The sequence below is a fragment of the Pezoporus flaviventris genome, unplaced genomic scaffold, assembly GCF_033815535.1.
Source record: "Pezoporus flaviventris isolate CSIRO_AGI_PZ_B2104156 unplaced genomic scaffold, CSIRO_AGI_Pfla_v1 ptg000090l, whole genome shotgun sequence".
Taxonomy (NCBI): Eukaryota; Metazoa; Chordata; class Aves; order Psittaciformes; family Psittacidae; genus Pezoporus; species Pezoporus flaviventris.
The window spans coordinates 1836413-1848822 of NW_026892638.1; the positions used below are offsets into that span (position 1 = coordinate 1836413).

At 40.2% G+C, this 12410-nt stretch overlaps 1 protein-coding gene across 1 annotated transcript in view; it reads right to left on the bottom strand.

Moving 5' to 3' along the window:
* Positions 1-10813, bottom strand: part of ANKRD31 (ankyrin repeat domain 31) — a 65522-nt gene extending 54709 nt beyond the window's left edge. Inside the window, exons 1-5 of the mRNA XM_061475712.1 lie at positions 10174-10813; positions 8312-8391; positions 4499-4545; positions 3780-3874; positions 2739-2779 (exon numbers count right to left, since the gene is read on the bottom strand). Coding sequence (XP_061331696.1) covers positions 2739-2779; positions 3780-3874; positions 4499-4545; positions 8312-8391; positions 10174-10255 — 345 coding nt within the window. The 5' untranslated portion in view covers positions 10256-10813. The remainder of the gene's footprint in view (positions 1-2738; positions 2780-3779; positions 3875-4498; positions 4546-8311; positions 8392-10173) is intronic.
* Between the last annotated feature and the right edge of the window lie 1597 nt (positions 10814-12410).

A 12410-nucleotide genomic window follows, 5' to 3' on the forward strand; every position in this document is an offset into this window, starting at 1 on the left:
GTGCCAGAGGTCACCTCAAGCATCACGCAGGACCTTGCACCTGGCCTTGTTAAACCTCATGGAGGTCACATGGATTCACTTCTCAAGGTTGTCCAAGTCCCTCTGGATGGCGTCCTATCCCTCAGATCCCAACCTCACCACTTAGCTTGGTGTCATCTGCAAACTTGCTGAGGGTCCGCTCAATTCCACTGTCCATGTCACTGATAAAGGTATTAAACAGTACTGCTCCCAGTACAGAGCCCTGAGTCTCTACTGATCTCCATCTGGACATGAAGGCATTGATCACCACCTTCTGGATGTGACCACTCAACCAATTTCTCATCCACCAAACAGTCCACCCATCAAACCCATACCTCTCCGATTTAAAGAGAAGGATGTTGTTGGGAACCCTGTCAAAGGCCTTAGAGAACCAGATGCACCAGTCTTTTAATTCTCTTCATAGTTCTGCACTGTATGCAGTCCAGTGTGTCTGTATCTTTCTTGTACTGAGGACCCAGAACTAGACATATTTTGCTGCGGATGGCCTTACCAGTTCTGAGGAGATAATCACCTCCCTCGACTTGCTGGCAACACTCTTCCTTATGCAGTCCAGGATATTATTCACCTTTGCTACACCAGTGTGTCACTGGCTCATGGTCTGCTTATTTTCCCCCCTTATTTTCTTCCTCTGCAGAGCTGCTTTCCAGCCAATTGGTCCACAGCACATACTCATGTCCAAGGTTATTCCTCCCCAGATGTAGAACTTCGTGTTTTCCCTTGAGGAATTTCATGAGATTTCTCTCTGCTCAGTTCTCCACCCTGTTCCAAGTCTCTTTGAGTAGCAACACAACTACCTGGTATATCAGTCACTCAGTACCATCTCTGAACTTGAAGAAGGTGCATTCTGTTCCTTTTTCCAGACCATTAATGAAGATATTGAACAGTACTGGACCTACTAGTAACAGACTAACCACAACACATATCAGAGCTGATACATTGCCAAAATCAAGACAAGTCCTGCTGTCAGGACTTCTATGTAGAGATTATTAGTTTATTAAATTCTCTTGTAAGTACACAAAACTAACATGCAGGGACTCACTGCCTGGTTGTCGAGGCGGCTGTCTTGTCCCTTCTTCAAATTAGGATACACAAACCTATGATAGCCATTAGTTCCTCTCACAAGATGTCTTCCTGCAGCACTTAGATCTTGCCAACATCAACCAATATGCAAAAAGAATAATTCACTGCAGTGATCATTTCCAACCTTTTTAGTCCAGGCTCCTAACATATCCCCTCTGGAGGATGCACCTAATCTGCCTGTTCTACAGAGGCTGTTAACTGTAGATAATCTTTGCTCTAAGGCATTTTGATATTGTTCTATTTAACTAATTCTGTACAATGAATGTTTGATTTAATAAACTTGGTATTATAGTTGTATACTTGTAGTGTAATTTTCAAAAAAGGAATAGCCTAGAGGATTTCATTTTTGTCCTTTGCTCCAAGACAAGGGATACTCAACCACGTAATCAATCATATTTGCTACAAGACAGGGACAATTAGCCATAGTGGTCTTAAATTTCTCTTTAGTGAATTTTAGCAAGTACTGTTTTTCCCACAAACTTAACCAGACTGCCTGAAAAAAAGGAAAGTAAATTAGATTTATATACAATTCTAACTTTTTATTTTTAGATACAAAACTATGGGACTAGCCAGAACAGTCATAATGCTATGATTTCAGCAGAAAATTACACTGCATATTGTAAATTGCTTCACGCTGGAATGTCAAAGAAAACATAATGGAACTGGTATCCTCTCTAAGTTAATGGGAGGTTTCCTAAGAAGCTGCAGATAGCAGCATTACATGTACCCAGTAAGATCCCCTCGTTTCTCTAGCACCCATGCAGCTGATGCCACTAGTGGTCAGAAATTCTCAAAACTGCCCATGACACTGCAGTAGGACTTGGTAATAGCAGTTACTTTTTGCTGCAAAAATAGCAACAAAGTAAATTTCAACTATTTTCTCTGTCCATCACAAATAGAGCTGAAAGCAATGAACCGGTCAGAGTGAACTGAGACTAGAAATCAAAAAGCACAGAGAGCATTGAGTCTCAGAGGAGCAACAGGAGGTAACAATGCAGAGGTTGCAAAGCAGATACAAGTAACATCACAGAGTTGAAAAATGAGGGAAAAGATAGATTCAAAGCTATTCCCTCACTTTTACCTTATCAGCAGTGAAATCCGTCACTCATGAGCAGCTTTAGTGTTACCAAAGAGGTGTATGAAATAGACTGGTACCACCTGTTTTTGGCCACAAGTGATCACTCCCTAAAAGAAGGACAGTTACAGATAATCTGTTCCTCCTCAAAGACTTTCCTAATATCTCTCCCATAACTTTCATTGATGGAAAATATGGTTTTAGTGACTAAAAGTCTTCATTACTTTAGTTTCCTTATAGATTCTGGGTCATGGTGATGTCTTTCCTACTTCCCTGTCACTGCTATGCTTCTATCCTTGTGCCCTGCAAACTTAATAACTGCAATTCCTACCCAAAAAGCAGGAAATAAAAATTAGCTCTCAAGTTGTTTTCACCCAGTACACTCGGTGTCAGTTTCTACAGCTGTGTGCTTGCTTTTTAAAATGAAAGAACCAGGATTTTTTCAGTAAAATATGGTCTATATTAATTCAGTAAATTATGGCCTAAATAAACTGATTAAGCTAAATGGTATTTTATATACATTTAGTTGTAAAAATACACTAACCTTTTCTTCTGAATCTTTCTGACATCCATTCAATTCAATATCTAAATTTAGGAGAGTAAAATATTTCAGTTGTATTTTCCACATCTGAAAGTTATCATCTCTAATAAAGCAGCCTCATTTCCTGACTGAGGCTGAAGTTCTAAACTTTAAAAATTAATACAGTCATGTTCCCTAACTGAATTGACAACAAGGTTTCTAGTTAGGCTCTGTTAGCCAGCAGAATACATTCTAGGGCTCTTTTGTCATGTATCTTCACCGCAGCTTAGAGGCCCATGTTTCCAAAAACAGTCAGCAGATGGAATTGCTGTCCATTCCCCAAGATGAGACCTATTCCCTGCTCTCTGTAATTACAATGCAATTAGACAATAAAACTAAAACAACCCAATAATTTACTGCCTCTGAAAAGGGCTGATCCCAATCCCTGTGCTTCAATCACCATGTTTTGACATACATGTAACTCCCTGGGAATTTCCTAATCAGAAATGAAGTGAATGATTTTCTACTGGGTTTCCAAAATTAGCTCAAACAGGGAGACTACAAAACAGATAGGTCAATCTTGCACTGTTGGGAGCATAGAGGAACAAACAGAAGTACAACTGAAGTAGCAGCAGGTGACAGACAGATCAGGGGAATCACCATTAGTTTTTTTGTTTCTCCTTTCTTACAGATGCCTTTGATTTTGGATATGTCAGTAAGAAGCATGTAAGAACCTTAATGACTGTTACATCCATGTTTACCTTACATATCCATAGAGCATTTGAGTACCATGTGGCTTGTAACTTCAGTCAGAAAAGCAACAAAATAGTTTTAAACTGAAAATATACCACTGGCTTGGAAAAAACATTTATTTCTTCAAACAATCCCAACAGAATACTTACAAGTGTGCAACTTGTAGTCCAAGACAAGAGTGAAAACTAAACAACTGCTGTAAAGGCCATATATAGTCAGATCGTAAATAAACCTACAGGGTTAGGGTTCAGCTTCTCAAATTATTTTGTCACAGCTAGAGCAACTTTCAGTTTTGTGCAAAACACAACATACCTACAGAATTATTTTGGTGTCCCTCTACTGCAGCATTCAGTGAAAAACGAGACTTAGAAATATTTTCAGTAAGTGATGGATACTTTATCCAACCCCTGGAATTATATAATAAAAAGTTTTTCTTCAGAAATAATTGTAATCTGTTCAGTTTAGGACAATTTTTACAATACTTTAGAGTTTATGCAGTTTTGTACTTACAATTACTTGTGGAAACTACTGCAATTATTTTAAAGGCATACTTCTCTTTACAAGCACATATAGCAACTAAGACTTTCAGATTTCCTAAAAGGCGCTAACTATGTTTGTACATAAGTGAAAAAATGGTCATTCCTATTTTTATTACTTCTTCCTGCATTTCTATTTTAAATTTATCTGCTGCTGAAATCATTCCATAGCTTCTAAGAGTGAAAGTTCTAATTTATTTGTTGCAATTTTTTTGTTTATTTGTCTAACGTCTAATCCCCGAGTAGTTCACAGTCATTCCTGCTGCTTACACCCCTATATCTTTGAAGGAAATATCACCAATGAAAACAAGTACAGTTTGACCCATATTGGAAACAGAATTGCCACTGACATAAATATAGATGTTTCACTAAGCAAACAAGGAAACTACTTTACAATAGAGTATTTATAATAGAGTAATGTAAAAGGTAATTAGAATTTAATTGTTTAATTATAGTCCACCTGACTGGACTTCCTGTGTGACCTATAATACTCACTGCAGGAGAGACTGAGACTGGTCAGATGTGTATGCCTCTTGAAATATCTGAATGAAAAAAAAAAATTAGCAACTTAGTAAACAAAGTACTTCATTATTTATTTTCTCAGCTTCATTACATGCTTATACTTCTGTAATTGAGTTGGAAAATGGAAATTTTTGATCCAGTCTTTACATACATACTTATAAGATAAAAATCCACTTAAATCTTTCTTTTTTTCTTTGTGCTGTTTGAGAAAAATGCTGAAAAATAGATCAAGACTGTGAAAGACAGCACTCACCCAGAAGGAAAACATACCTACGCAAGTACAACATGAATGCTTTAAATGTTGGGTGTTTCATACATCAAAAGACCAAAAAACAAGGTATTTTTATTTCAACTCCCAGTTTTAATCCTCTTTTTGTAACAATTGCCTTTTTTCATTAAGACAGGATGCTACTTGAGAGACTGTGGAGTTTCAGTATATAACTCTCAATATCCGTGGAAAAACCAGAATTAAAGAACTTAGCTGACAACTTGTCCCATCAGCAAGCTGTGACAGAGGTGCCACATGCAGAGGCATGAAAGGTCATGTGGGTAAGGTGAGTGCGAATATCACAGCAAGAACCGAATTGGAACTCTTCAGTAAAAGGAACTCGGATCTTTTTTTTTGTCTCTGTACATAATGGCAAGTTCTCCCCTAGCCTGGGACAAGAAGTAAAGATGTAAAGTCTAAGGCAACCAAGGAATGATTAAGACAGGCAAGTGAACTGCAGAACACTTCTGATCCAGATGAGCCGAAGACTGGGTATTACTAGTGGACTATCAGCTTAACAGCTGCAATTTTAAACACATCACTGACATACAATGGAGAATATTCACAGCACCAGGAAACCTCTGGGAAAGAATCTGTTAGTGTGGACACAAAATGATGACTTATTTGGCTTGCACAAGATATTAGCAACACAGCAAGAACAACTATCTTAGCAATGACATGAAGAGCAACAGGAGGAGTTAGCCCAGTAAGGACTGCTAAAAGGCTCAGATTCTGGTACAGGACAGATTCTGTAGAAACAGCCTGTGCAACAATTACAGACTGATCTAGTTTAAAAATACTGCAATAGTAGAGTTGGCAGAAAGTTACCGACTTTGCTAAATACACCCTTTGTACAAATCAGCCCTGGTATTTACACAGAACATTATCCAGAGATCAAGCAAGGTCAGCAGGTTAGCTGACTAAATCTCTTTGACTAGCTAACACTGCTCAGTCAGACACTTAAAGCTCAATGGTATACCTCAGAAGAAGTAGGAGCTATTTTGTCTGCTAAAAAATTAGGTTCTAAGCAAAATCAGTGCATTGTTGGTATGTTGCGAGGCCTTTTCACATCATGAAAGTTACACAAATAGAATTTGTGGCCATGGACTGCAAGTACTTGGAACAGCCTTTTGTCCTGTTCTCTTGCTTTTGGCAAGAAAATCCATGCAAAACTCAAACTATTTTTCTCATTTTAACACTTACTAATAGGGCCAACTATCTGAGGGGACTCCAGATGTGCTCCAAAAAAGACTGACTCCTAAAAGCTCTAAGTGCCGCCAAACAACTTCCGGTGCACTTGGCCAAACTGGGCAATAAAAAAAAAGGCCCCGAAAAACATGAAAAGCACAAACCTGCATCATGGGGCCTGCCTGAACAAGCCATGGAATAGGGGGTTAGTAGATAACAGCAACAATCTGTCAGCTGGAAAGAACCTGAATCCTAGAAAATCTGTCTGCATATCTACTGCATCTCTGGTGGAAGAGAAGTCTTACTTACAATCTCTTACATAGAATCACAGAATAATTTAGGCTGGAAAAGACCTTTATGATCACTGAGTTCAACCATAAACATAACACAGCCAAGTCCACCACGGAACCATGTCCCTAAATGCCACATCTACATGTCTTTTAAATACCTTCAGGGATAGTCACTCAACCACTTCCCTGGGCATCCTGTTCCAGAGCTTGACAACCCTTTTAGTGAAGAAATTTTTTCCTAATATCCAATCTAAACCTCCCCTGGCACAACTTGAGGCCATTTCCTCTTATCCTTTGCTTGGGGGAAGAGACTGATTCCCACATCACTATATCCTCCTTTCAGGTAGTTGTAGAGTGGGTGAGGTTCCCCCTGAGCTTCCTTTTTTCCAGGCTAACCCACTCCAGTTCCCTCAAGCCATTCCTCATCAGACTTGTGCTCAGCATTCACCAGCTTCACTGCCCTTTTCTGGACCCACTCCAGCAACTCAATGTCTCTCGTGTAGTGAGGGGCCCAGAACACAGGATTTCAGGTGCGGGCACAATCACTTCCCTGGCCCTTCTGGCCACACTATTTCTGATACAGGCCAGGATGACATTGGCCTTCTTGGCTGCCTGGGTACAAGCTGGCTCATGTTCAGCCAGTTGTCAACCAGCACCCCCGGGTCCTTTCCTGTGAAGAGCCACACTGGTGCAATCTATGCATGCAAGTATCAGGGATGAAAGGCTAATATGGTTCCTTACAACATTCAGTGAAGATTTAAATTTTATATTGTCCCCATGCTGTGCATAACCAAGCTGCTAGTGGCATGCTATATAGCTCTCCCAGGAAAAAAAAAAACAAAACCAAAACAAATAAAACTGTGAGTTTCCCAAACTATTCGGTGAAAAGTACAAGGTTTCTTTGCTTTTATGACTTTTCCTTTGGCAGACAGGGGATTTATCCTTAGACTTGGAAGAATCCCTTTCTGGGATTGCAAACTGACTACTCCGGTGAGACACATAAAGCCAAAGACTTAGGTCAGGCAGCAGGTAGTCATCCCTGCTCTCAGAGGAGAAAGGGAGAGCATAAATGGGCACTTCCCTCACTCCCTCTGTCCTTAGAAAACCATGATAAATTTCAGTCAAGACAATCCTGGGACATGCAAGCAGCAAAACAGACTTACAGAAAAAAAGTCTTTGAAATAATAGCTTCTTTTTTCTTTCTATTTCCCATGCTGTCACTTGAGAGAAATTTATTTGTAATTCTATAATGCCCTGTAAAAACATTTACTTCAGTAGGAGTGTCTTTATTCAATGTAGTTTCTATTCTCTAGAAAGCAGTTTAGTTCTTCTAAAAACTCTTCTCATAATGGATACATAGTGGTCTTTGGACTGGTGAATCCACAACACTAAAGACAGTCTAACAGTTACAGGTTTTAAAATAATCTCAGTTAGAGAGTAGAAACCTGTTTGTTTCTAATTGTTTCATGAGTGTGTCCTATGCAGATGGCAAACTGATTGCTCAACTGAACAACAGTTTATTGATTAGATACCAAATGTGGCAAACATATTGAAAGGCAGGCTAATTAGCAGAATAGGGAATGCAAAATTATCCATAGAGTAGAATAATTAGCCCACCATTATGCAAGCATTCTATTCTGCATTTGACATTATTATCTTTTTTAAAGAAACAATTGTCCAATCAATGGATCACAGCTAATCTCATAATGAGTAACTGAAGGGTGTATTCTCGTATGGTTAACCCTGATAGTTGTCCTTCAGCTTCTGAAGGGAACATATTAAAAACTCTGTCCTCCACAGCTTCTTTATCTTTGTCATGGTCTTGTTCCTCACATACACCCTCATGAAATACCAGGGAAGAGACCCTGATACATTCCTGGAGAGAACGTGCTACCCATGTGACAACTGTCATGACGTAAAATTCATTTCAGCTACAAACCACCAGGTTCCTTTGCACATAAAGAATGTGAGCCCCAGTGAGTTTATTAACAATTATTAGCTATGTATGTATAGCAGGGTACACACAATTTCTATGCTTACTGGATTTATCTGTTGTTGCTTCTGCCTATACGTGTGATCACAAAATTTCGGTATAAAACAGATTTCTGGAGAAGCAATTCCTAGGAAAACAAACAAACAAACAAGAAAATTACAGTAATTGTAGGAATGAGACTGTGCCATATGTGGTGAAGGGATTATACTTAAAGGAAGTTTTGATTGCCTTAATTCCTATATAACATTCCATAACTCCACAAATTTCTACATAATCCAGTAACTGAGGTATAAGCATCAAAGCTTCTGATATGCAATGGACTTAAGTGGATTAAGTAGATTTTAAAACTACAATATAGGAGAGGTCAGAAATTAATAAAACCAGCTGGGGAGGAATTTATTTCAGTTAGTGTTCTGGCACCCTCCCTGAGTGTGTATTGGAGTGTGTACCTTTCCTAATTTTTTTTTTTTTAAACTAAAAACTGTAATTTTGGTGAGCTGCCTGATCCACTTGACTAAGAAATATTTGTAGTCCTCTATGGAATACTTTAATGACTATGCAAAGGAAGAACTTCTCTATGGAAATGAAAAAAAAAAAGAAAACCCCTAGGTTTCCAAACTAAAATGTTGCTACTGAGATTAACAAAATATACAGAAAATTAATCTTTGTTATGTGTCTCATCACCCAATTGCTACTATAGGAGTATGCACAAATATATGAGCAATGAATATTAATTCCAATTTACTGAATGTAAATTGCCACAGGCAGAATGCTAAAAATATCATAATCTATTACATTTACAGAGACCAAAAAAACCCACCCAGCCCTCAGACAAATCCCCAGTACAAAACCTGAACACTGAGTCAAATAAACATGCCTTAAACCACGCGTGTTGAATGTTGCAAGGTTTTAATTCCAGTGAATAACCACAGACAAATTCAAAATGGGATGATGCGTCTTTCCTCAGACAAAACTACTGAGCAACTATGAAAGGTTCAGCATCAGGAAATCACAGTGATGTGAAAAGTTTCTGTGGATTTCAATGGGCTTTATGTAAGACTTATATTAACTCAGAGCAGGCTGATTAAAAAAAACAATAGCCTGCCCAGGTCTTCAACCTGACAAAAAGACAACCCAAAAAAAGAAATCTGGGGGAATACTAAGTACACCTTGCGCCACTTACAGAATGGGTAGTCACTGTATTGCTGCAATAAAATGTACAGGATACAAGTCAAATGGATTACATGAAAATGCTGAGGAGGTACCCATAAAACTATTATGTAACTGCAACATGATTGCTTATGCAACCTGCTCTAAGGGAGTTACTAGGGAGAATTTTAAGACTTTAAATTAGTGTGCACATATTCATGTTAAAAGTAATAATACACTTAAAATAATGCACTTAAATATTCCTACCCAAATTTGTGTTAAAAAGAATGGATATATTAACAATATTAAAGCTTTTTTAAAAAATTACCATGTGCAACTATAGTAACGACAACTATTATATGTATAGTAACTACAAGTATTGTATGTATAGATTCCATTTATAAACCTTCTATGTGTTTAGATTCCATTTATTCTATTCTGCTCAAACACAATACACATACCCAAATAAAAAAGGATATCCCTACACATAGTTCAAGCACTTCTCAAGCCAGATATTCTCAGTTATTAGTACCTACAAAAAATGGAGAAATGAAGAGCAAGCCTTTTTTTTCATATATTGAAAATGTGCTGAACAGTCTTCTAGAACGAGAGTTAAATCCATGAATATAATTAGGGAGCACATACAGTTCATGAAAATGAACTCCATGTAACGCTTATGTTGAAGTAACACGGACTTGGGCAACACTCACAGCAGCAATTCACTGGAAAAAACAACACAGGCTGAAAGAACCTGTCTTACCTTTATGAAATCTTGTTTCTGCTCTTAAATGCACATCCTCACTAAGAAAAGGCAACCTTTGCAAAATAAAATAAAACACCATTAAACAGTTGCATGCTCTGCTTTTCACTCCTACAAACTCCAAGGAGAGTTGAGGCAACCAAGGGCATCATCTTGGCCTCCCCTGGGGACACTGCTAACAGCATATTGGCTGAGTGCACCTCTCAAGCTAACACCAACAGTAAAGAACCCCCAGACTGTGAAGATACACCTGATACTCTGCACAGAAAACCTGCGGTAGGGAGGCGCATCACTGGTTTACAGATTTCCAAGCAATACTGGGTCGCGAGGACAGCACAAAGTGCAACCACTTGGTAACTTCAACTCTGCCATGTCTTAAGACGATATAAGAGAGAATGTCATGAAAATAGTATCAAGTTAAAGTTGTGGAGAAGTTAACATCAGTAGCAAAATCAGTAGCAAACATATTCAGTAATGTGTTTTTTATTTTCTCTGAGTTGGGTTCTGATACATTTCACGTCTGCTAACTAAAATGTTACCTGGGAGGTCTGGAGGTTACAAACTCGGAGGCCCACAAGGTGTGTTGTGGAAAATGCACAGGGCCATTTGCAGAGGTGAGAACTACGGTGACTAGGGGCATAAAAAAAAAACAGAGGGAAAAAAAACAAACCATAAACCAAAACTAAACAAAATATATTAAATATTCGAGAAGAGCCTCCCGTGAGGCTCAGGAGGGAGGGTTCAAGTGTCTGGCTGTTCCTTGCCAGGGTGAAGCGCGGCGCGGGGGAGCCAGAGGTCAGCAGTCCGCTTCTCCTCATGGCTGCGCGGGAGCGGACCCTCAGCCCGCCGCCACACCTGCCGTCTCGCTCTCACAGGTACTTGCGGTGCAGAGCAAGACCGCGTTACCTCCTCCTCCAGAGGAGCTCCTCTTCATCCACATCGCTTTCCGGCACGGAAGCCTCCACGATGGTCTCGTCGCTGCTGCTGTCCTCACCGCTGCCGCCGCTCATGCCTGCTCCGCTTCCTGCTGCTCTCCCTGGCTGCCGTCTCTGGCCCCTGCGTGCCGCGCTGCTCCCCTCAGCGCAGGAGGCGGCCTCCATCTTGTGCAGCCTTAGCCCCGCGTTGCATCAGACTAGCCGAGAGCGGGCTGGGAGAGGCAGAGCTGGAGGGGAGAGCCTGGCCGCGACCAGCGCTGCCTACTGCGCGGGCAGGACCAGAGGGGCTGGCGGCGGGAGATAAAAGCAGGTCTCCCTGCTGAGAGATGATCTGAGTCTCCTTCAGCAGCACCAGCCTTGGCCTGCTTGGGGCGGCCCTTTGGCGGGGTTTGCACCTCCTTGCTAGCATTGGGCCGCTGATCCAGGGCCTGTTGTACACAGCTTTTCAGCAAAGCCACAAAGTGCTCAACATTCTCATACACGTGTCATCGAAAATTGCTCTCTTTTCCTAATTTTTGTATTTCCATGGCCACATTTTAAGCAGCTAACTTAATCTGCTGCCCTGAGCAGCGTGAGTGGGCAGTGGTTGAGCTTGAAGGCCTTAAAAGGTCTTTTCCAACCTAGCTGATGCTGTGATTTGGTGTTTTAAGTGTAGGAACGTATCTGAGAGAACCAAATTACATCCTGCCAGTACTGTCACAGTATTCGCAGTAGCGTTCTTATACATAACCCAGCAATCACCTGTTACCCACAGCAATGTTTATCCTCAAGCAGACAGATTCTGCCCCAGCTCTGCCTTCTGCAGCTGCACCCAGGACCCGTGTGGAGCCCAACTGTGGACAGGCCACTGCAAGAGCTGCAGGCATAAAAGCTTGGTGGTAGAAAATGTGTTTTCATCATGCAAATTTCAAATCATCATCATGACTCCTGCTCCTGGTGAACTTGATGATAAAATTGGCCTTTTGGTACTTGCCAAATCATATTCATCACCTACTGCTATGGGAAAAGTGGGGGACACAGAACAAGATGCTGAAGGATATTTAAACTTTGTATCAATTGCTCGTAATTATTGCAGCTGTGTACAAGTTGCTGTTTTGCTTGGAGTTACCCATATCTACATGCCATTATAGCAATTGCTGTGCATATTATCAAATGACTCCAGAAATCTCACTGGCCATACTTCACTCTTTTCAGGTAATACAGGTGAGGTATTCAAGAAAACATGAGTGTTAAGAGAGAAACTGGCAGAGACAATGGACGCTGTGGGAAGTTAGTAGGATTTGTAAGCGTCACATTGAAGAT